Source organism: Larimichthys crocea, chromosome XIV (assembly GCF_000972845.2).
Source record: "Larimichthys crocea isolate SSNF chromosome XIV, L_crocea_2.0, whole genome shotgun sequence".
NCBI classification, from domain to species: Eukaryota; Metazoa; Chordata; class Actinopteri; family Sciaenidae; genus Larimichthys; species Larimichthys crocea.
Genome location: NC_040024.1, coordinates 4052370 through 4077352, shown reverse-complemented (window position 1 = coordinate 4077352; position 24983 = coordinate 4052370). Strand labels below are relative to the sequence as shown.

Here is a 24983-nt window from a genome sequence, read left to right as displayed (position 1 = left end):
TATATATGAAATATATTTAAAAGTAAAATATAAAATCAAGTAAAAATCCACTGTACCTGATCGACCTCCTTCCACGCTGACGCTGTCCCCCTCCTCTCCCCTCTCCTTTGGGCTTTCGGCTCCTCTTCGCAGGCAGTGGAGGCGCCTGCTCTCTCCCCAGCTTAAGCGGCAGACTTGCACGGCCCGGTTATGGTTTTACCGTAGGCGGCCGTTTGAACGTTTCAACGGCTTGACTTCTGCATGGCCATTAGTGAGTTGTTCCCCGGCTCGCTCTGCTCAGATTCCTGTTTGCTAAACTGGTTCACACCTCTTCACCTTCCCTCAGAAAGCTTGTATTGCTGCTCGAGTGTGCCAGGGGAGGGGAGTTGGATTGTGCTGCCGGTTTTGAGGGATCTCCGGTCTCGGTTGTTGGCCTCAGGTTTAGGGGCAAAGGCGATGTGGCCCGTTGGGGTGCTTCCGTGAACAGACATGGTAGCTGGATTTCTTTTTAGGGCGTGTTTCACTCTCAGCCCTGACAATCGAGGGTCAGGCCTTGAAGGCAAGGGTCAATGGAGAATCTCATCATCACCTGATGAGTAAAAGAAAAGAGAAAGTAAGTTCAATACCGGACCGACCAGAGGATTGTTATTTGTACTGTCAAATGGGCGTCTACATGACTCAGAAAAGGAAATTATTCTTTCATTTTTCAACTTGTAGCTTCAGCCCCACCCAAACTTGACTCAGGTGACCAGGTGATCACTTAGACGATTTGTCACATTAAGCTCTGGAGCTTATAACAAATGCTTGTACTGTCATGGTTGAACGTTTTTTTTATTACTGGTATCTATGCATATTTTATGACTCCACATCTTTGCCAATTTAGATAGCCAGGTGACGGCAGAGGCAGGACCACGGTTCTTCAGAAACCTTTGGGTGACGTCATGGATACTGACTTAACAATATCTTGCTCTCTATGATAAGGATGTGATAAGGGCCCACAAGTCTTTTTCCAGGGGAATCTCTGATCAGATTCAAACTTGGGACGTTGCGATTACACAGTGGTTAGTGGTTCTCAACCTTTTTGGTTGTGACCCCTTAAAAAAGAAAATGATTCACTGTAATAAGTCATTCTCTGCGGCTGAAAGAAACATTTACTTAAGGCAACAAAACGCTGCGTAATTCAGTATTTTCCATTACAGTGTTTGGACTTTGAGCTCCACGTTAGAAATCCCCTGCAGTAGGAGGCCTCAGAGAGTATGAACTTTGCACTGTAAGGAGCACAACCCCACAATTAAAACAATGATAACACGTATGCAAAAGGAAGTACGGCTACAGGTGCTTTTTACATGCAAACTTCCTCAATACAGCTTTCTGAAATACATTTATTAATGACTGCCAGTTAACAGGCATGATGTGTTTATTTCGTTACTGCTCCGTGGCTGGCATCAGTATCAGAGCCGACAAAGAAAGAAGTGATGAAGTAAGAGTCAGACTACTGGAAGTTTTCCAGAGAGCGAGCCGGACTATAGCGATGGTTTAAGGGATCTCCGGTCTCGGTTTGACTTTATTACACTGATCTTCTCAGACAGTCAATTAATGCAGTTCTCTTTTTCAGTGCAGCAGACAGGCATATGATTCATGTCACAGCGGTGTCATTCAATTAATAGTTAACCACTGTTTCAATACAAATATACATTTATAATCACTCCTCCCTGTCCACTGTTGCCTGGCAGGTTAAAGAGCTTCAGGCTCTCTGTAATCTTTCACCTACGGTGCTCTAAAAATATTTGTACACCCCTTGAATATTTTCTTGTTCTCCAACATTTTCTGCGATCTTTGCATAAATGTCAAGGCTTTCAAAATATTTGACCCCAAGTTGCAACGTACGCACTGCAAAGAAAATCACAGATGCACAAACACTGATCCTCCCAACAGTGATACTGTATATCTTCTGTATTCAAATGAAGCAGTCAAACGTGGCACTTCCTCAGCTTCTTTGGCCGTCTATAAAAAGAAACATGACGACACAAAGTGAAATTCATTTCCATCCTGGGGAAACCAAATGTCCGCGCTGCAGATTCTTCTCGCCGTGTATTTTTTTTGATGTGTGTGCAACAGCTGATGCAACACCAAACCGAACGAGGGTTAGTCATCCCTGAGTCATGCATGAAAATGTCTCTGCACGGCTTATGTGACTTCTTCTTAGCAGCAGTTGCTTGAGGAGAACTTAATTAACTTAATAAGGAATTAGTGTGGTGATGTGCTTTTTAATTAATAGATAGAATCGTTTAGTAGCATTATTTAAAAGGCAGACAGATGCCTGTCACAGACACCGATAATAAGCAGCTGGCAGTCATATGAACCCAAGTATCGTGATATTTTAGCCACATAGCAGCACCACTGATGGCCAGACTGAAATACTCAACAGCGATGTGCTGATGAATGGCCGGAAATCATTTGTTGAATTAATTGGGTTAATGATTCTCTTGGTGGATTACTGTTACACTAATTTTTCAGTAGTAATGCCTACAACAATCAGTGGTTTGCCTTTAGTTGATTCCAGAATTAAACTGCTTTCCTGGGTATATATTGCTGAACATTTAATATCCTCATATATTGCTGAACATTTAATATCTCTGGGTTTTGGATAAACAGATTAAATCCCTAAAGAAAATATTTGCTAGGTGCGGTCTGATTCAGCAGCAGCTGCTGATACGGAAAAACATGAAACTGCAGCCTGATAAAAGGGCACGAGGAGCATTATTTATCTTGGCAAAACCAAGTGAAGTCAATGTGCAATAGCCAAAAAAACTGCAGTTCCTCAAACGTCCACTTGAGGCTGGCTTCAGGACAAGTCAGTCTCCATAAGTCCCCATGTTAAAATGTCCAACTTCACAGCAGAAATAAACATGTTTACAGCCTGGTACAAGAAATTTGGTCTCTATAGATAATTTCCCCGTTCATGACAACTGTACCGAGTCTGAATTTTTTTATAACTCACCTGTTAAAATTATATTAAGGCTTAAAGTTATGAATAATTAAAAGCATGGACGCTTTGATTGACAGGTAAGTAACTTCTTAGAAACCTGTGGGTGACGTCATGCATACACCTTCCAGTCTTTATAATGTCAATGGGGAAAACAGGAGTTTAATGTTGTCTGTGGTTCTGCAAGGAGTATAAAGAAAATAAGACAGTATTTGATTGCATGATGGGAAATGTAGTCAGGTCAGGTCATCTCGGGCTCTGATGTACAGATTCTGACTTTTATTTATATATTTTTTTAAAATCTGTCTCTTGCAAGAGCCCTAACTTTAAACAAGAGCATCATTTAATAACTGGACACTGATTTCAAAGTGTTGTACTGCTTTGTAAAGGATTCAAAGCTGTTTTAGTCATGACAAAGAAATCCCAAATCAAATTTTATTTGTATAGCCCAAAATCACAAAATACATTTGCCTCAGAGGGCTTTACAATCTGTAACAGGGAGTGACACCCTCTGTCCTTAGACCCTCGGTTCGAGTGAGGAAAACTTGCCCACAATACAATCTACTTTTTGGGTCTGTTAACTAAGAGCTCACTAAAGTCAATACCAACGTAACGTGTTTGTTTCTGAGAAAGTGCACCAGCTCGTCGGACCAGTTCAAACGGGGTGTGTGTGCGTGCTGCACAGTGAGTGAGCTTGTAATAAAAGAGACAGACAGCGTTTCATGTTTCAGGCTGATGAGAAAAATGTTGCTGGGCTGTTGGATGGGAAAAAAACTGACATACGTTTAATGATTATAACATCACAGCGGAGGGAAGCCTTTAAGAAGTTAATTAAAAAATGATTTCCATCACCCTTTACATGCTTTCATGTTCTCTGCTTCAGTTTCTCGATTTACAACATTCAGAGTAAAGAAACGACTGTGTGCTTGTTGTATAATTACACTACCAATGTTTATGTGTGTGTGTGGGTGTAAAGTAGGTCTTTCCAGGTTTCAGCTTCGGCCTTCTGGCTATTATCATTGTCCACAGGGTGACACACAAACCTCAGATAGGAGGGTGTGTTCACTCACAAAGCACTCATCTCGACACTAGTCTAATTGTGAGTTAATGCACCTATAGACTTCACTTCGCCTTTTGTCTCCCTTTGCTTTATTGACCTGGTTTGTTCAATAGCAACATCCATCCAGTCTTCTGGATCCTAGACACACACACTCAGACTGGGTCAGTGGGCCAGACGTTCATTTTCAATAAAGGTATTTGTCCCAATACATAGCAGATATGGTGTGATCATTTAAAGAGGGTGTCCATTAACACAATACACTCTCTCTCTCTATGTGTGTGTGTGTGTGTGTACAGTAAGCCATCTGCTCTAGGAGCCTAATGGGTCAGTGTGTGTATATAAAATGGGGGTAAGGGGGCTTTAAGAGAGAGCTACCATTATAATAGATGTGATGTGTCTGGATGGAGGCTCCACGTTGGACAGGAAGAGGGTGGCGGAAAAGGTGTGTCGGAAAGGAAAACACACACACACACACACACACACAAGGCGTGGGAATACAGGACAGGACATAAATATATAAATAAATACAGATCTGTTGACCTGTGTGATCCTTAAATATGTAATTAGAAATACACTGGTTAGGTCTTATAAAGGAGCTGAAGACACCATAAAGATGCCAGTAGTGGTCTAGCCTGCTCGGTGTCCATTTTATGTGTTTAAATCAACATAAAAATGAATTAAAATGTAAAAAAAAATCAATTAAACGCCTATTTTATGGTTTAGTCTCCTTCTGCTACCCCACCTACATCAACAAAATGCGAATATATGTCAAGATATGCAACTATAAAGATATTAATTAGTAATAATATTGATTATTTAAGACATTATTATCTAACACAAACCACAGCGGAGTGTTACAGCGGTTTTACCCGGAGGGAACAGGTGCCTACACGGGCACAGTCAACCAAACCCCACCCGCTACACCACCAGTAACGGACTGATCTCACTTAAAAACGTTTAAATAAAAAAGAAAAATAACTCACCGTTGTTATTCAGACATGTCTGTAGTGTTGGCAGTCCAACATATTTATCTCCAGGCTTCAGGTTGAAATCGGCCCCGGGACGCAGCAGCTACGTTACTTTAAACTTAACTGGTCGTCTCGCGGAGGTTTGAACATAACGGTCGTTAAATTAACCGTTGGTTCAAATTTAAAAAATAAAACCGGTTCAGTTTAACTTCTTGTGTCTGTGACAAGCTTGTTGTCTGAGCGCACACACACCATCCCTCTGTTGTTGTCTCCTTTGTTACCAGCAGCAGCAGCATGTGTGAGAGGAGAGGACGGAGTGTAAAGGAGTGTAACAACACCCCCTGAAGTCACACACAGGAGTGCTTATGGGCATCCGGGGAGGGATTTCAAAATAAAAGCTCGATTTAAACTAGGTGTAAAAATGCAGCTTTTCTGGATGTTAAAGGTGCAGTGTAAGATTTGAGGCCTTTATTTTCAGAATAAGACAGACACGGAATGTAATATTCATAACTATGTTTTCATGCATGTGTGATCACCTGAAAATAAGAATCCTTTAGTTTTTGTTGCTTAACAATTCTTCTTTATAAGTGCAATTTTCTCATGCTGCACTTTAAACAATCAAACAAACAAGTGTCTATTCTCTGTACAGTCTCTCAAACACTGAATTCTTTTATAAGGTTTTAGATTTATATATCATAGTTTATTGTTACTTGGCTTTTATCCTACTGTTTTTGGTTTTATTTAACTGTTATTTATACCCTGTGTATATAATGTTAAAGTTTATATCTTATAGGTGTATAGTGGTAAAATTTTTCTTGGGATGTTGTGTTATGTTATGTTCAAATGTTTGTTTGTTTTTTTCTTGTTATTACTTACTATCTAACTTACCATTTGGGAGCTGCTGTAACAAACACTATTTCCCTGTGGGGATTAATAAAGTATTTCTGATTTCTGATTTCTGATCTTGAAACACTGTGTTTCTACTGTAGCCCAGGACAGACAAACTATATACTGACTCTAGACCCTTTCAAGTGTTTCAAGTGTAATTCCTCAAGCAGGCCACTTGAGGCTGGCTACAGAAGTGAGTCAGTCTGTTTACAGCCTGGTTCAGGCAATGGTTTTAGTCTCTATAGCTAAACTACTCATTTATATTTATATATACCTCACCCAATCAAATGATATTAAAGTTATGCAGAATTAAGAGCGTGGTTGCTTTGATTGACAAGTAGGTGCCATTACAGATGGCTTATCAGAGCACCCAGGGGTCATCCAGCTAACCCGATGATCCACGTCTTTGCCAATTTTAGGACTGACTGCTAAAAAAGCATTGGCACCCAGCGCCGCATATTTTCAGCTACAAAACTGCACTGCAGAAACCTGTGGTTGACATCATTCTTGTTCTGTCAATGCTTTATACTGTCATTGTCATTGATACTGTAAATGTGTTGTATGTGTTGATGCTCATTTAAGGGGAGCCTGTGTGATAGAGATTTACTCACACATAGGAATTTTAATGTAATTTCCATGAGATTCACAATTTAATCAAGTCATCAGAATTCAGGACTGAAAACATTAAATTGTGTAAAATTCAAAAATAAACTAATCTATATGTCATTTGTTTTAGTTACCATTTTACTCTTGTATGATAATGTATCCTATATTATGAACCAGCAATCTTGCTATGAAGATTTAAGGTTAAGTCGTTTCGTTTTAGTACTTTTATTTTGAAATCCAAAATTTCACAATTAGAGCACTTCCTGCCTGTTTAGTGTAAACTTGCCGCATCTTTGGTCGTTCACTCTCTAACAAACCTCTAAATATGTTTTATTTTATTGTATGGTTGGTGTTACACGGGTATTAAATGTGTTATGTTATATCTGTTTGTTACTTACAGTAAATTCAAATTTAGATAAATATTATTGATTCATGACATAATATATTACCATGGTGACCCCTGCCTGTAAATGGAAATCACATGTAAACAACTCTTATTGTAAATTAGATAACAGGTGCTCAGAGGGAGGTGCTTGGCCACTGCATACGTCCCTCCCTTCACCTCTGTATTTGTTCATTTTGTATCCTTCTTCCACCTAGTGCCTTAGTTTGGAACAGACATGACGTTAAATTCTGAGTTTATTTTCAAATGTTTTATTGTTTTGTCTACCATACAAGAAAGTCCAAGAAAAGTCAGCAAATCAATAGCTTATAGAAGCTCATCTGTACCAGGATAAATAAATAAATATTAAGACATGAAAGATACTAGTATTAAATGGAATATTTACAACATTGTTTGACTTTTCTACCATGAACATTTTATAAAAAAAAGTTCTACTATTTAATATTTGATTTAATAATCTTGACTTTCAGTATCACATTTTCATTTAATTCACTGACTACGATTGCACAATGCACATTTTCTTCTTTTGTATATATAATGTTAGACTGTTTTTCTCCTAATATCGGATGTGCACTCCAGGTGAACCATGTGACCTATGACCTGTAGGATGATTATTGTCTGTCTGCAAACAAGCCTAATAGGCTCAGTTTTAGGTTATGGAGAAGAGGCCACCACATGAAATAGCAAAAAACTTTTTATAAAAGAGGCAGTAAGGGAGCTGTATCTTTGTCCACCCTTCTCACATGTAAAGATGGATCCGAGCTTCCAACCTTGAGACCCATGACAACTGACTTCACAGGGCACAATCAGACAAACAACTATTCACACTCACATACACACCTACGGCCAATTTAGAGTTACCAGTTAACGTATTAAGTGCATTTCTTTGTTGGGAGAAAGCTGGAGTACTTGGAGAGAACCCACGCAGACACAGTGAGAACATGCAAAATCCACACAGAAAGTGCAAGTGTCACTATACAGTTATATATTATATTTCATTTATTCTGTACACAGAGCTCCTAAATCACAACTTCTATTTAGTAACTCATCATTTTACTTTGTAAGACCAAATGTTTACCTACTAATTTTAATTTTGCAACTAAAGATCTTTAGAGTGTCTATAATTTGACTTAGTATAATAGAAATAGAGGAAATCTTTCCTGCCACATGCCATTACACTGTATAATAACAGCAAAAAAACAAACAAACAAAAAACAACTCAGGTCATAATTCACAGTCACTGCGCATTTCTTCTTCCTTACTTTGCACTAAATCAACACTCCCAATTTGCTGTATATACTTTTGTACAATATATTTCATTTACTATTGCTATTTTGATATTTTATCATGTATAGTTTGTTATTTATATTTTTATTCTTATGTTGTCTATTGTCACTGTGTGTAATGCTGCGCTGCTGCTGCACTGTAATTTAAATAAAGTATATCTATCTATCTATCTATCTATCTATCTATCTATCTATCTATCTATCTATCTATCTATCTATCTATCTATCTATCTATCTATCTATCTATCTAAAACAAAATATGACTTAGAAAGTCACATTTTAATTACTATTTCATATATTATTGTAGTGAGGATTATTAGTAGTAGTAATAGTAATTTTATTTATATAGTTTATAATTTACCATTCATGGAGATGTTGAACTTCAGTCAAAGTTGCTGTGGAGCACGCAGGCCATTATGAATGAGAAGTAGACCCGGTCAGTTTGATGTACGTGAGACCGTTACGCTGAAATAATTCCACTTATCGATTAACAACCAGGACACCAAAATATGACTTATTTTACTACTCGATATAAAAAAAAACAAAACACGCACGGTGAAGTGAAGTGAGACTAAAAATCCAACGCGGGGTCTATTTAAGTTGGATGCTCCCGTTGCGCAAAGATACTGCGGCATTTTTCCCTTTATACTCTGTGAGTCGCAGCGCACGCATTGTGTATCGCTCCGCCCGGGCAGAGAGGAAATGCTCCCGGACCAATCACATCTGTGTTTACACCATCACCTGTCAGACATACACCCTCTGCTACGTTTTCTCTCTGTAAGGTGAGGCTTTCTGTCGTTTTTCGCTTTCTGTTTGAACCCCGTGGATGGAGTAAGAGCCTTTTTTTAAAGGTGTGTGTGTGTGTGTGTGAAGCCGGCTCGGCTGTAGCAGCTAAAGCGGCGTTAGCAGCAGGTTAGCTCCCCGGGAGCTAGCGACGCTGGAGCTCGGTTATCTGTCCCGCCTGTGGCTTGTGTTGTTTTTTTTAGCCGATTATCAGAAAGTCCTTGCGCCTAATCAGGTCGGAGCCACGGCGACGTGTGTTTATAGCTCAACCAAACCGGGCTGACTAACTGTTTGTTAGCGCTTTAGCTCTGGTGGCGCTAACCCAGCCATGCAGCGCATCCTCCGCGGCTAACGGTAACGGCTCGGTCGGCTTGGAGACGGAGATTAACCGTTAGGATTAATTACACCGTCTGTGTCCGCGCCTTCATAATAAAGCGTTAATTACAGACGGAGCCGCTGTTAATTGGCCTCAAAAACCTGCGTTACAGAGAGCCGAGCGTCCTTTGTCTGCTACACTGTGGTGGCAGGTGATCCACAAAGGGGGGGAGGCAGTGACAGCAGAAGAAGAAGCTTAATTACTTAATGTAATCAAATAATACAATTTAAAAAATGTTATAATGGCATTAATTAGCAGGGCTGCATTAATCCAAGTAGCATCTGACTGACTTTGTTGCACATTATTTAACTGTAAACTTGATATTTTATATACATTTATTTATATATGTGTATTGGATACTTTATTTTGAAGTTTTCACTTATAGAACAGTACAACTCATCCCCACAGACAAAGTAACATAGATAGTAACAGACAAATAAATACTAGTAATATAATAATAATAATAATAATAATAATAACACCTGGATGTTATTATCAGTTTATATTGAACCAGTTCAAGGTTTACAGACAGTCAGGCGATGTTCCAATATACTCAATAAAAGGTTGCCAGATCCTTAAAAAGGTGTCGTATCTATTTCTTACAACATATGTAAGCTTCTCAAAAAGGTAAACAGGTCATCGTTTCTGATATCCATTTAGTGCGATGCATTTTTTCCTGAAACAGTAAAAGCTATGTCAATAAATTTCCTGGAACTCTGAGTTAAATTCAAGTTTGAGTCCCGGATCTAATGGAATCGGTTTCAATGATTTTAGTTAGCGTTTTATATATATATATATATATTATATATATATATATTTATATATATATATATATTGTTCTTAATAGATGGTTACTTGTTTACATGTGTTGTTTTTGTACCTGGAGTATGTAACAAAAATAATTCCCCCCCTGGGATTTTTAAAGTATTTCTGATTCTGTATTGTTTTGGGTTTTTCAGTTTAGTTGGAGCTAATTTAAGCCACTCTTATTTGCTATAGAGATTTTTTTAATCTGCAGCCAATGCATCATATTCTCTAAGCTCATTACAGCTTTAGTCTGCAGAGTGGTTATTACTGTCAAACACACGCAGATAGACGTGTTTAAAAAAAAAAAAAAAGTAGCTTCAAATGGAAATATCAGCTTGTTCCAGCTCTTTGCTGCTGAAGTTGTATGATGCTCTCACACGAGGACGTTTTTTATCACATTTCCTTCATATTTGAAAACCTCTGGATCGCCACTAGAATTTCAAACGAAGCTGACCAACCTTCACCTGGCACAGCACCAGTTATTAACACTTATTTCCCCCCACGGGTTGAACTCCTTGTTTTTTGTAATATATACACATGAATTTGTGAAACTATATCAAAAAAAGGAGGGACGATGGGCAGAGAGATGTGCAGAGGGGAGGGGATGAGAAAGAGAGAAAAGGAGGAGAGTGAATCACATCCAGACAGTATAAGGTGCAGTGCAGTGTGGGTGTTTACAGTGTTAACCCAGCCTCCGTGCTGTAGAGCTTTTTGATTTACAGTGTTCACATTCTTTCTTTTTTTATTTCCACCCAGGAGCTGAAACACACACTCACACTGAAGCGCCTACGGTAGCCGCTAACTGGACGGACTCTCTGGCAATTGACCTTTTGCAGGTAAGCCCGGGCTCTGCTTTCGTACGACACAGTTACAGTCTAAGCTACTTCTGCTGCTCTCAACTCCGATGCATCTCTTTGCATCTCTTTAACCAGCTGGAGCAGCTATGATTTGAATACACGCACACTGGGAACACGTAATGACATTTTCAGGAGAAACAATCCTGCTGGAACATTTTCGCAGATCTGAGATAATGACACAAAGTCACTGTTGTGCTCGGCCGGAAGCGCCACACGGTGCGGGGATAGATTTACATGCCTGTTTTATGAGACATCAAAGACACAAAACGAGTGATTCCCATAATCCTAGACCGCTCAACCTGCGTTTGTAACATCTTGAAGGTAAAAAAAAGAAGAAAAGGAAACCTGTTCCCTCCACCAGCTTTTAATTAGAGAGCGATTTTTATGACATTCTCGTAAACGTCTGCTTTTAATGATTTTTTTATTTTACTGCTGCACCAGCAGTTTACAGCTATTAGAAATGCAATTTCCTCCCCAAATCACAGGATTGTCTCTGCGTTCACAAGGCGTACACATTCAGAAGAAGCACTTCAGGTTTCTTAAATGCTCAGGGAAGATCCCGACACGGATCCTGTGATTCTGCATCACAAGGAATGTCAGCAGGAGTTGTTTTTAGTCCAGCTCGGCTCTTCTATGACTTGTGATAACCCTGTCCTTAGGGGGCTTTGAGGCACCGCGTGTTTGTCTGAGGCTTGTAAAAGTGTTAATTGGAGCATCTCAGGTGTAACATGCAGCGTTGGTGCAGTGTAGCAATGCCACAGAGGCGGCCTCAATCTTCTGGGACTCGTGGAGAGCTATCCTAGAACACACACACCGGTGCAATCGAGGGAGGGAAGAAGAACAAATACAAGAGGCGAGAGACACTTTGAGGCAGGCTTCTGTATTTTCCTGTTAGATCATGCAGTTAGTAGTTTATGAATTCGCCCTCTAGTTTCCTCTTCCTTTTATAGATTTCTTCTTTGTTTTTGCTCTCTGTCTTAGTGGAATAGCGGAATAACTCTTAAACCATGAGCTCAGTGGCTGTGTTGACCCCGGAGAGCTTTGCGGAGCATCGCAGTGGCCTCAAGGACCAGGAGATTACAGGTAATGTCCGCCGGTCATCTACTTACCTGTTGACTCTCGTTAAACGGGTTTCACACCAGCAGCCTGAGCTAGTTAGCTACTTATAAGCCCAAGAGATCAGCTAAACGTTGCTCTGCTTTCTAACCCTCCTCTATACATATACCTTACCTTCGTCCTCGCCTTATTTACCTCCGTCTCTCCGAGCCAGGCTGTGTCCCGGAGGATGAGGCCTACATCCCCACCTACCTGGAGGCCTTCCCTCCATTGCCGGAGAAGGGGACTCCGGGGGAAAAGGCCGGGGAGCCGGCGTCAGCGTGGGGGAGCAAGATCAGGCCCATCAAAGCCTCGGTCATCACCCAGGTCGGTCAGGCAGCCACATACTTAAAAACGCTCAGGATATTTCTCTGACTGTAATAACATTAACCGCAGTAGAGCTGGTCAATAAGACGCACCTGTTACAGTAACACAAGCAAAAAAAAAAGAGACGCGTCGTGTGAAATCTGACCCTCCTCTGTAACCCGCTCCGTGCGCAGGTGTTCCACGTGCCCCTGGAGGAGCGTCGCTACAAGGACAACAGCCAGTTCGGGGAGGGCGAGGAGGCCAAAGTGTGCTTGGACATCATGCAGCGGACCGGCGCCCACATTGAGCTGTCTCTGGCCAAAGACCAGGGCCTGTCCATCATGGTCACCGGCAAACTGGACTCCGTCATGAAGGCTCGAAAGGAAATCGTAGCTCGTCTGCAGACGCAGGTAAATCACCGGAGTCGCATCAGGTCGTCGGACGCTGAGTGCACAGCAGGTGTTTTCTTTCTTTTTTTTCTTGCTATGTAAAGGTTAAGCAGCATATGTAACCTTTTATTTCTGCTTAGAGAAACATTTTAAGAACCAAGGTCGCTCCCTGTGTTGACATCATAACAAAAGTAACACTAAAACATGACAGAAGTAGGTAAAAAACAACAATAAAACATGCTCAGATAATCAGTAATGAAAGTTCTAAACATCGTAATAAGAAGCAAGACGAGTGAAGACTATCGTTGTGAATTAAAGTTAAATTTCAGTAGACAAAATAAGACAAGATAAGATAGACGTTATTGATTCCACACCAGGGAAATTCACAGCAGCTGAGAAAATACTCGCCTTGGTGGCTCAACTGCTAAGAGTGTGTCCCCCTCGTACAAAAGGCTGAGTCCTTCCTGCAGCAACCTGGTTTCAACTCCTTTGCAGTGCCTCCTTCCCCTTCTCTCCATGCTCTCCTGTCTGTCTTCAGCCGTCTGCCCTCACAAGTTGAAAGCTGAGTTACCTCCACACTCGCTCTGTGAGTCTTGTTAGTGCCCGTTAGCTCCTGAATCTTATTGTGAAGAGATCTTACGTTCCCGGCGCTTAGATCCAGTCCTGTGTCCTGGTCTTCATTTAAAAATGCCTTGTTCATCTTGATACATTGTGTGATAATATTGATGCATATGCAGCGTGTGCCGGTGTAGAATTACAGATTCCTGTAATTGGAACGAAGTCTATTTTTAAGTGACGGAAATGTTGAAAAATAAATGTTTTTTTTGCTTTGATAGTGAGTACTAGAGAGTAACAGATGCTTCTTTGAGGTAGAACAAAGACTCACCACTTAAAACTGATGAATGGGACCAGAGAAGTTTTTATGAGACTATCTGTTACTTTTATTGGTATTTGGCTGTTTTTTTTTTTCCCAGAGTTATATCACCGTGGTTTTATTTTACAAGATCACTCAATCCGAAGCGAACGCAGGAATGGTTAGTTTCCGGCTGCAGCTCTTGTTGTGTGCGGAGGCCGCTGAAAAATGACCGTCAGCTCCCCGAGGAGACGGCCTCTCTCCTCTCTGAGCTCCAGCGGCAAACATGCTGATTTCCACTTCAGTTTGTGCACCGAGGTCCAACCTGTTTAGCTGAGCTGCAGTTATTGATATAACGGTGCAGAAAACACTCTGTCCTCTTGGCAAGGTCGAATGCTTTTGTTGTTGTTTACCTGCTGGGAACTTGCATATTTTATAGTTTCTGTCAAGTTTTATTTAATTACTGTCCTTGGTAAAGTAGAAATGTAATATTCCCGTTTCTAATATACAAATGTGGAAACTGAAGTTGCGCTGTCAACAGTCAATGGATATGTCCGAATAATAACCCCTAAGAGAGATCTATACAATGCTAATGAAATCATTTCAGGCATGATAATGTGCCCCGCTCCTATCATTTATCTCCATTTATCTGCCGTCTAATTCACTTTATTCGCCCAGGCCTCGGCTACGGTCGCCATCCCCAAGGAGCACCATCGCTTCGTCATCGGCAAGAACGGTGAGAAGCTGCAGGAGCTGGAGCTGAAGACTGCCACCAAGATCGCTATTCCACGTCCCGACGACCCGAGCGCCAACATCCGCATCACCGGCACCAAGGAGGGCATCGAAAAGGCCCGCCACGAAATACTTCTGATCTCTGCTGAACAGGTTAGCCTCGGGGCTCTACTCATGGCAGTCGTCTTCAACATCTTGGAGAATCACTATTTAGATTTTCTGTTATTTGATCGACTCCTCCTCCTCCTCCTCCTCGCTCACCAGGATAAACGTGCAGTGGAGCGTCTGTCCTTGGAGAAGGCCTTCCACCCGTTCATTGCCGGCGCCCACAACCGCCTGGTGCAGGAGCTGAGCCAGGAGACGGGCGCTCGCATCAGCATCCCGCCGCCGAGCCTGCCCAAGGACGAGATCGTCATCACCGGCGAGAAGGAGGCCGTCGCCCTGGCACTCAGCCGCATCCGGAGCATCTACGACGACAAGGTTCGTTTTGTTCTCGAGCGTTTTTCCAGCCTCGTTCTGACTAACCAACTTACTCCTGATTGAGTCTAAAGTGATTAGTGGCTTAAATAATAAAGCTTTTTTTTCAATTTGTTTCTAATTGAACTGCATTTGTTTGACTGTAAAGACACATATCGTATAACCGAGCGTTTCATGGCACACTCTCTTTCATCATGTTTGCCTCTATCTCTACTGTGAACTGCCCTTTTTTTATGTCTTTAATATCATATATTTCTTTATTTCTTGTCTAAATCTTGTATTTTCAGGGCTTAAGTGCGAAAATATTTAATTTTTTATCAGTTTTTGTCTTTCATCAACATTTCAAAGAATTCTAATTTAAAAACAAACAAATATCAACATGATCATCAAGGAACTAAATACAAGCTGATCATTGAAACTAGATAATGAAAGTGAGACGAGTTTCACTTGTTTGTGTACGTTCCCGCTCTTTGTTTCATTCAGACATTCTGTCAACGTGTTCAGTAATTCATACCATCCTTCAGTCGCCGTGAGCGAGCAGATCGGGGGTTTAGTTCGTGGCCAGACACAGATATGAACTTTTGCGGTTCTCTGTTTTCACCGCAGTCGCCCTCTGCTTCGCTCTGATCTGCGATAACGATGTCTGACACAGCGAGACGAACTGTGTGTGTGTTTTCAGCCGCAGTGACAGAAGTTTATAAGATACTATAAAAGATGGATGGACGGATGAAACGCGGAGAGGAAGAGCACGTTTGGATGTGTGTGCTCGATGAGCGCTGGCGATAGCAGATAATGTGGAGAGAAAATTGGATTTCACCGGAGAACAACAGGATGAGAATGCTAATGTCATTTAGCGCAGACATATGAGGCAAAATATATTTTCTCCTTTTCCCCCCTTTCTCGTTCCAACCTTTATCCTTCCTGTTTCCTGTCTTTCGTTCCTCTTTCTGTCACCAGTCATGTTTCCATCCATCCCTCAACACGCTCCTCAATTTCCCCCACTTCCTCCCGCTGCCCTTCCTCTCACCGTCGTCGCCTTTCCCCCCCTCATCCCGCTCCGCTCATCACTTCTAATCTTCTCCCCCCTTCGTCCACCCCGCAGAAGAGGAAGACCACCACCATCTCTGTGGAGGTGAAGAAGTCTCAGCATAAGTACATCATAGGTCCAAAGGGCAACACCCTGCAGGAGATCTTGGAAGCCACGGGAGTGTCGGTGGAGATGCCTCCTCTGGACTCCGGCTCGGAGACCATCATCCTCAGGGGAGAGCCCGACAAGCTGGGACCGGCGCTCACACAGGTGTACGCAAAGGTGAGGAGGAGAGGGAAGGTAGAAAGTGAGGCCGTGAATGTAAACAGGATTAAAACCTGTAAGCCTTTTTGTCTCCATGCAGGCGAAGAGCGTGATGGTGGTGGAGGTGACCGCTCCGGCCTGGCTGCATCGCTTCATCATTGGCAAGAAAGGACAGAACATCGGGCGGATCACACAGCAGCTACCGCGGGTAAGAAGAGGGAGATGCAAACATTTCTTTTCTTGTTCTTCTCACAACATGACAGGACGCTTCGAACGAGCAAGATAAGTGTGGCAGTAAAAGAGAGAGTGACTGTAGGAGGTGAAGAAGGACGGGAAATTGACAAGTGACAGCAGCACAGCAGAGGATACTTATGACAGGGATCGAGCTGTGTCACACTTAGATCGGATTATTCACACACGTGTGTTTGTGTGTGCGTGTAGGTTCATATAGAGTTTACGGACGGCGAGGAGCGCATCAGTCTGGAGGGGCCAACAGAGGAGGTGGAACAGGCTCAGGCCCAGATACAAGAGATCATCAAGGACCTGGTGAGTCCTAATTCACATCTTGTACCACTCTGCTGTTAATATGACACGTTTCTCACCAGTGATCATCTCATTAACACTTTTCTATTCATTCAAAAGTTTTTACAGAACAAGGTTTCATTCTCAGGAAGTGATCTGATACTTTAATAACAGTAATTGTCTTCTCTTCAGCATGTTATAGGAAGGTTAATATATTTTGATTTTTACTCAAATAGAGCTAAAATGATTAGTTAACGAAATGATTGTCAGATGAATTAATCAGATAATTGTTCAAAGTAAGCAAAAACTTCTGCACTAATCCCTTCAGTCTCCGAGACGACAGCTGCGCCCGGCAGTAATCAGGTGTAAATATCAAATAACAACTGATATCTACGTCAGATTATCTTTGTGTCTGCTTTGAAGCCGTCATCTTTGGCATTTTTTGACATTTAATAGACCAAACCATGATGTGATTAATCAAGAAAACAATAAGCAGATTAATGGATAATTAAAAGCGTTAGTTGCAGCCCTACGCGTCAGGGTTAATCTCTTCATTCCATTCATAAAAAGGTATTTGTAAAATAAACAAGCCTAAAAGGCTCATGACACTCTGAGGGATACAGAGAACGATCAATATTTGATGGGCAGGTACAAATACAGTCACAGATTCTTAAATCTGCCCGTGTGTGTGCAGCTGGTGAGGATGGACTACACTGAAGTCATCATAGACCAGCGTTTCCACAGACACCTCATCGGAAAGAACGGAGCCAACAGTGAGTACACTTTCTGTTCTGCTGATCTCGACACAAAAACAAAACAAAGAAGAAAACTGGGGCGTCAACACGGCTGGAGTTTGGAGTTCAAATGCCAGCGGGACAGACTATTTTTTAAAATTTAAGAGTAAATGATCCACTGACTGTGTGATGTTAACCACTTTTATCTTCGTCACTGCTTCTGCATCAAATTCTGTGTTTCAGTTTTAATAAAATGGATTAGTTGCATATTACACTGTTGTAATAATCATACTGTGAGTCAGACAAATGAGTCAGATGAAGCCTTTGACTATAGAGGTGTCTATTTTTTTTTACGTGGGACTTAATAGGCAGTCTGGCATGAACTAAAACCTTCAGGCATTTAAGTTTGCAGTAATAATGTCCTGAAAGGTAGCTGTAAAAAGTTTGTAATTTCAGCCGTCATGCCTCAGTTAATGTCACTTGGTCGTGATCAGTTTTCACAGTGTGAAGCAGAGAAATTGATTGTGATGCTGGAGCGGTGTGACATGTTTTTATACCCTAAAACCACAAAAGACACGATTTACAGCCAGCGTTCAGACCTAAAAAATGTTGACATATGACAGATAAAATCTACATTTTCTTTTACAGTTGTTGACATATGACAGATAAAATCTACATTTTCTTTTACAGTTAATCGGATCAAGGAGCAGTACAAAGTATCGGTACGAATCCCTCAAGACTCTGAGCGAAGTGGCCTGGTCCGGATCGAGGGAGACCCTAAAGGAGTCCAGCTGGCACGCAGAGAGCTCATCGAGATGGTCCAGAGAATGGTGAGTCAAAGTTGGCGTCGGTTCAATCGTTCATTGTGGCAGCCGGTGCTCTGAACATGCTTTTTTTTCTTCCGCCCATTTTCAGGAGAACGAGCGCACCAAAGATCTGATCGTGGAGCAGAAGTTCCATCGGACAATCATCGGCCAGAAGGGAGAAAAGATCAAAGAAGTCCGAGACAAGTTCCCTGAGGTGAGCGCTCTCCCTGACCCCTCGTAAACGTCATCTCGCCTGTTTATCATTGTAAATCTGTTTTGATCCTCTTCTGATTTAATTTGAAGAGTATTATCTCGTCCACTTCCAGGTCATTATCAATTTCCCCGACCCGGCGCAGAAGAGTGACATCGTCCAGCTGAGGGGGCCGAAGAACGAGGTGGAGAAATGTGCCAAGTTCCTCCAGAAAATCATCGCCGACCTGGTACGACCCCACCTTTTATCTTTGTCTCCTGATCCATCTCCACCTCTCCTCCTCCGCCTGACTTCACAGCCGCTTTCTTTCTTTTTGTAGATTGAGAACAGCTTCTCGCTCTCCGTCCCCATCTTTAAGCAGTTTCACAAAAACATTATCGGCAAGGGCGGCGCCAACATCAAAAAGGTGAGACTTGTGAAAATGCAGCAATGTTCTTGTGACATTATATGAAAGACACAAAAGAAATTACAGGTGTCGTTACCGCCGACAGATCCGTGAGGAGACCAACACTAAGATCGACCTGCCGACAGAGAACAGTAACTCCGAGATGATCGTCATCACAGGCAAGAAGAGCAACTGTGAGGCGGCCAGAGATCGAATCCTCGCCATCCAGAGAGAACTGGTGAGAGACGTCAGGCTGCTTGTCCACTTTCTAAACTCTCTATCCTTTAAATTTAAGATCTAATGAATATTTGTTGTAATATACCTTTTTAAATATCAATAACTCCCCGGCTCTCCTTTCTCTCTTCATCCCTCCAGGCCAACATTAAAGAGACGGAGGTCACCATCCCTGCCAAGCTGCACAACTCTCTGATCGGCTCCAAAGGTTGCCTCGTGCGCTCCATCATGGAAGACTGCGGCGGCGTCCACATCCATTTCCCGTCCGAAGGCTCCGGCTCGGACAAGGTCATCATCAGAGGGCCCGCCGGTGAGGTGGAGAAGGCGAAGAAGCAGCTGCTGCAGCTGGCCGAAGAGAAGGTGGAGATGGATATATAAAGAGAAGATGACGGAGGGAAGTGAGAGAACACAAACACTGACGTCTCTTTCCTGTCCTTTTTTACGTTTTCAGCAAGTCAACAACTTCACAGCCGAGCTTCAGGCGAAACCGGAGTATCACAAATTCCTGATCGGCCGCGGCGGGGCTAATATTCGCCGCGTGCGGGACAGGACGGGCGCTCGGATCATCTTCCCGTCGCCGGATGACACAGAGCAGGAGCTGATCACGATCGTAGGGAAGGAGGAGGCCGTTCGTCAGGCCCAGAAGGAGCTGGAAAGTCTGGTCAAAAACCTGGTAATTAATCACTATGCTGCGTTTAATTAATGAAACTTTTAAATGAATGAAACTAAAAACAAACGGCAGAGACTTGATTGAGCCTTCGGTGTCCCCTTTGTCTACATTCCTGTTGTCTTCCCTCTCCAGGACGACGTGGTGGAGGACAGCATGGTAGTCGATGTTCGCCACCACCGTCACTTTGTGTGTCGGAGAGGTCAGGTGCTGCGGGAGCTGGCAGAGGAATACGGCAGCGTAGCGGTTAGCTTCCCTCGTACGGGAGCCAACAGTCAGCGGGTCACTCTGAAGGGAGCCAAGGACTGTGTGGAGGCCGCCAAGAAACGCATCCAGGAGATCATCGAGGACCTGGTAAGAGACAATAAACCAACAATATAGATTCAAATTCATGTTATCAAAGTAATCCTCCTGAATCCTTGTTGCCGTCAGTACTGTTGTTACCCAGCTGTCTCCTCCCCTCGAGCAGGAGTCCCAGGTGAGCGTGGAGGTGGCCATCCCTCAGCGCTACCACCGCGCCATCATGGGACCGAAAGGTTGCCGCATCCAGCACATCACCAGAGAGCACGAGGTCCAAATTAAGTTCCCCGAGAGAGACGACAGCGCTGCAGGTTTGAAACACAACACCTGCTGTTGTAATGCTGTAAAACTGTGATAGTCACTTCAAGACGGGGTTTTCACTCTGTTATTTGTGGTCAAATCGCAGGTCAGGAGCCTCCACCACAGGAAAACGGCGAGGTCAGTCCAGAGGCGGAGTTTGTCCCTCGCAAGTGTGACATCATCACCATCGGCGGGCGTGCAGAGAAGTGTGAGCTGGCTAAAGCCGCCTTGCTGGTAGGCACCATTTCACTTCATGTTTGTTTTCTACCTCTCCCTCATTCATTTCCTCAACGACAAACTCGTTTCCTCCGTCAGGCGTTGGTGCCCATAACGGAAGACGTCGAAGTGTCTTACGAGCTGCATCGCTACATCATCGGCCAGAAGGGAAGCGGGATCAGGAAGATGATGGAGGAGTACGAGGTTAGTTCACACTCTCTGGTGCCATCTTCTGGCCAAGAGACCTTTCACACTGCAGCGACAGTGACGTGATAAAAACTGTTACATACATCATGTACTCGATTATTGTTTTGCAGGTGAACATCTGGGTGCCACAGCCGGAGAAGCAGCTGGATGTGATCAAGGTGACGGGCCTGGAAGCAAACGTGGAGCGAGCCAAACTTGGTCTGCACGAGAGGGTTAAAGAACTGCAAGCCGAGCAGGAGGACAGGGTACACACGACTTCTTATTATTAAAATGTTGGCAGCTTATTCTGCTGTTCATATCCACATATTTCAGTGTTTGAGGTGCCTCATCTCTTTTTTTCAGGCCCTGCGCAGTTTCAAGGTAACCATGTCTGTAGATCCAAAGTTTCATCCTAAGATCATCGGCCGCAAGGGAGCCGTCATCTCTCAGATCAGGAAAGACCACGATGTCAGCATCCAGTTCCCCGACAAAGGAGACGAGCAGCAGGTGTGTGTGTGTTACTAAGCGATATCGCACAAGAGGGAGTGCTGTTATACTGAATATCAGCATGGCTCCAGACTCTTATCCAATCAGATAACAACTGTTGTTTGATGTCATGTATCTGCTGCGTATTACTCTTCCCAGGACCTGATCGTGATCTCGGGGTACGAACGTAACGTGGAGGAGGCGCGTCAGGCCATCCAACAGCTGGTGGCCGAGCTGCAGGAGATGGTGAGCCAAGATGTTCATCTTGACCCGAGGACCCACGCTCGCATCATCGGAGCCCGCGGCAAGGCCATCCGCAAGCTGATGGAGGAGTTCAAGGTTAGATGTCGGTCTGGGAGTTTTACACTCTGCGTGTGTCATGAAAGCAGAGGAGCTAATATGTTGTTTCTTGTTCATGCCTTCAGGTGGATATCCGGTTCCCTCAGCCGGGATCCGACGAGCCCGACAAGGTGACGGTGACCGGCCTTCCCGAGACCGTCGACAACGCCATCGACCACCTGCTCAACCTGGAGGAGGAATATGTGAGTTCACAAAGATGCAGTAATCACACATTTGTTATACTTGGAGGTTTTTATTGTACACGTCACATTTTAATCTTGGTTTTCCTCTCTCAGATGCTCAGCGTGACAGAGACGGAGACCTTGGCGGCGTACATGAAGCCTCCATCTCGTTACGGAGGGGGAGGCGGAGCAGGAGGAATGGATGATAGCAGCGGGGCTCTGGCTAAGGGCTTTGTGGTGCGGGACGCTCCCTGGAACGCAGCAGGGAACAAGGTTGGACACTCTTATGAATTTTTTAGGGATCGTGATTCAGTGTTAATAAAATTATTGTGTACGATTTGTTCAAACCTGAATCAGTTGAAATATTTGAATATATATGCTTGGCTAACTGATAAACATTTCGTTTCCGTCTCTTCCAGGCTCCTGACATGAGCAGTGCGGAGGATTTCCCTACATTCGGGACGGGTGTAGCCCCGAAGCAAGCGTCCGCCTGGGGTCCCAAGAAGTTCTGAAGCTGCTCATCTCGAGGGAAACACAAAAAAAACTTCTGTAAAGTAGATGATGATGAGAGACAAAATGAATCTCTAATCAAATTGCTGCTCGCCTTCCTCCTTCCTCCTCTTCTCGTTAGTGACCTCCCTTCGTCTCTCTCTCTGTAAACCTCTTGTACCGTCCTCCCGCAACCAGCCACAATGAATTCTGGGAGACCTATCCCTTCTTTTATTTTTTTCCACACCTGTCTTTCCTCGTAGTATCTCCGCCTCCTCCTTCCCTTCCCCGAGAGACAAAAAAAAAAGAACATTGAGTGCTCTCTTCATCGTTCTGCTGTCCCCGCCTCTCTGTTGCACCACCCTTGCCGAAATATTTCAAAAAAACTCTCTCCCCTCTGACTGCCAAACTTTCTCCTTCGAAATCAAACCTCACTGCAGTCCATCAGTTTCTAAACTCTTCAGAGAAGTGCGGTCAGAGAGCGCCTGGGGGAAATATCCTCGGGGACACCTGAAGCTTTTGGGGGAGGTGGCGATGGCACATCCAAGTAACTCTAGCTAAAATCTTGGATTTTTAAGCTCAAAAAAGAAAGGGGAGTTTTATTGTGCAAGAAGAGTTTGTAAAACATCTTTTAAGGTTCTGTGGTTTTTACAAGGAGGCTTCATGTTGGCTCACCTTTCCAGTCACTAACGTGGTGCAGCAGGTGAGGCGATGAGCTCTATGTGTGTGTGTGTGTGTGTGTGTGTGTGTGTGTGTGTGTGTGATAGTGGGTTCAGGAGAGGTTTTTCACCCACAAGTGTTTGTAGATCCCCTTTTTATTTATGTCGGAGCTGCGAGCAAAAAAAAAAAAAACAGCTGCTGTAGTCGACTCACTGGAGGTTTTTCTTTTAAATATGTTTGGATCTAAAGATGTGGAAGCTCTGCGCCGATTGTTTGTAATGAAGGTCATTTTGTCACAACTGTTTATTTATTCGAGAGAAGAAGAAAAAGAAAAAGAGCCATTTTATTTGAACTACTGTGAACATGCGTTTTTATAAAAGCACCCACTGTAGCTTGATGCTTACAACCTTATGTTTGGGTGTGAATGCTGTGCGTGAGGGGGTTTGGGGGCACGTTAACAGTTGTTATGTGTACGTGTACAAAGAACTTTTCGCTATTTTTTTAAAACTGTGTGGGATTTATTTCTTTCTGTTGTTGGTTTCTGGCACATTTGGAAGACTGTATGTGTGCGCGTGTGCGTGGAAGTTAAGATGTATATTTGAATGAAGCTGAACCAAACTTTTACATCGTCTTTGTCCAGTTTTTCCCTCTCTCTTCTCGGGAGCTCATTTAGAGGTTTTTACCCTCTCAGCTCGTCATTAAGACTTGATTTTTACCGTCAACATGCACACGATGCTGCTTAAAAATTTGAAAATTTGACCTCCCCCACTTAAAAAAAAAGCAAAAACTCAGTAGGTTGGTTTTCTTCCATACGAGCTCTTCACATGTGATATTTTGTAGCAAACACCATTGTTGCCCCCTCGTTTTGAGATTTAAAGCGACGTGTCCTGAAAGGTACAGCTGGCCCAGCTTTCAGTCAGTTTAATCAAAGCTTCCTTGTGCCTGAAGTCTTAAAGAAATAGTCGAAACAGTTTGAGAAATACACTTATTTCCTTTTCTTTATGACAGTCTGTCAAGTCTGTATGATTTTAGTATGGAGCTGGAGCCACAAGGTGATTAGCTTTGCATATAGGTAAAAATATATATCTCTCGATCCAACATATACATTGTTGCAGTTTTTTTTTTTGTAACTTTACACACTGAAAGCGCGTCGTTCCTTTCCACCAGGTTTGACCTCAACACTTTGTACACTCCTTTCAGTTAAAAACGAAGCAGTGGGTTGTATTTTTTTTTTAAATGTATTTTTGGGCTCTCACAGATGCCTACTGTCTGCGCGGAATGATATAATGTTAGCCCGGAGCAAAACCACTGTTTTAACACCATATTTTCTAGAGTTTGCTGCTCTGCTCTCTGCACAAGCTGGGGGCAATGTCCAGTATATAAAAAGGAATATTGAATTTGAATGTTTTCACCTCTGGCAAACATTTAATCGCTCTGGGTAGACAGTAGATACCTGTGAGATTATGAAGCTATTTTTTAGAGATACAACCGAAAGTTTAAACATCTCGTCCGCTGAGGTCACCGATTGGACTAAGCGTAGCTCCACAAGACACAAGCTTGACATTAAAGAAAAAGAAAAGTGTATTTCTCAATTTGTCAAATTGACTCGACAGAACTCCTCGGGACCAGATTGACAGTTTCGAGCGGATTAGATTTAAAAAAGAAAAGAAAAACAACTCAGGGTCCAATTTAGAAGTCAAAGCTGGTGCAGAAATAACTCTTTAAAGCTGACAACAGATTAGTAAACAAACACGACTATGCAACCCAACAGGATCATACAAGCAGATCAGTCTGTCAAAGTGGTACATTATTGTACTTAACCATCATCATATATGTTTGTGGGACTAGTAAACTAGTTATTTGTCTTATTTTTAAGTTGAGTGCATTTTTAAAATTTCTGTGTTTCTGTTCTTTAATGGCAGGACAGAGCTGCTGCAACCCAAAGCAGCCGCTATTTCTGTAAAAAAGCTATGAAAAATATACCCACTATTGGCCTTAATGAGTAATTAGTCTACAGCATTTTGGGAAAAAGGTGTGATTGAGTAAGTATGCAACACTGCAATAACATGTCAGTGACCGGACTTTTTTTTTTTTTTTCCTACTCTAAATAAATAAAACTTGAAG

The 24983-nt window shown here is 42.8% G+C and overlaps 2 protein-coding genes across 4 annotated transcripts in view; one reads left to right on the top strand and one right to left on the bottom strand.

Annotated features, from left to right (window-relative positions):
* The window catches only part of arhgef15b (Rho guanine nucleotide exchange factor 15b), a 19194-nt gene extending 13816 nt beyond the window's left edge, over positions 1 to 5378 (bottom strand). For both annotated transcript variants that reach the window (XM_027287941.1, XM_027287942.1), the window contains exon 1: positions 5009 to 5378. The gene's annotated coding sequence lies outside the window, so the exon portion shown is untranslated. The remainder of the gene's footprint in view (positions 1 to 5008) is intronic.
* A 3448-nt stretch (positions 5379 to 8826) lies between these two features.
* Positions 8827 to 24088, top strand: hdlbpb (high density lipoprotein binding protein b). Of its 2 annotated transcripts, none has more exons than XM_010737162.3 (28): positions 8827 to 8958; positions 10899 to 10978; positions 11981 to 12082; positions 12270 to 12421; positions 12595 to 12810; positions 14321 to 14527; positions 14639 to 14854; positions 15954 to 16160; positions 16243 to 16350; positions 16584 to 16688; positions 17359 to 17437; positions 18089 to 18228; positions 18314 to 18418; positions 18531 to 18644; positions 18735 to 18821; positions 18907 to 19038; positions 19176 to 19394; positions 19486 to 19707; positions 19837 to 20055; positions 20171 to 20312; positions 20408 to 20535; positions 20617 to 20721; positions 20835 to 20969; positions 21067 to 21210; positions 21349 to 21528; positions 21615 to 21731; positions 21825 to 21983; positions 22130 to 24088. In XM_010737162.3, exons 3-28 carry the CDS (start codon positions 12007 to 12009, stop codon positions 22220 to 22222), a joined length of 3807 nt encoding a protein of 1268 aa, XP_010735464.3. In that variant the 5' UTR covers positions 8827 to 8958; positions 10899 to 10978; positions 11981 to 12006; the 3' UTR covers positions 22223 to 24088. The 2 variants fall into 2 exon arrangements, with proteins under 2 accessions (XP_010735464.3, XP_019124368.2); XM_019268823.2 differs by lacking the exon at positions 8827 to 8958 and adding an exon at positions 9010 to 9027.
* Positions 24089 to 24983: the final 895 nt, after the last annotated feature.

Coding starts and splice junctions, on each gene's coding strand:
- hdlbpb (XM_010737162.3), top strand. CDS start 12,007: ATGAGCTCAGTGGCTGTGTTGACCCCGGAGAGCTTTGCGGAGCATCGC. Junction 12,811..14,320: donor TAGCTCGTCTGCAGACGCAG/GTAAATCACCGG, acceptor TTATTCGCCCAG/GCCTCGGCTACGGTCGCCAT. Junction 19,395..19,485: donor TGCAGCTGGCCGAAGAGAAG/GTGGAGATGGAT, acceptor TTACGTTTTCAG/CAAGTCAACAACTTCACAGC.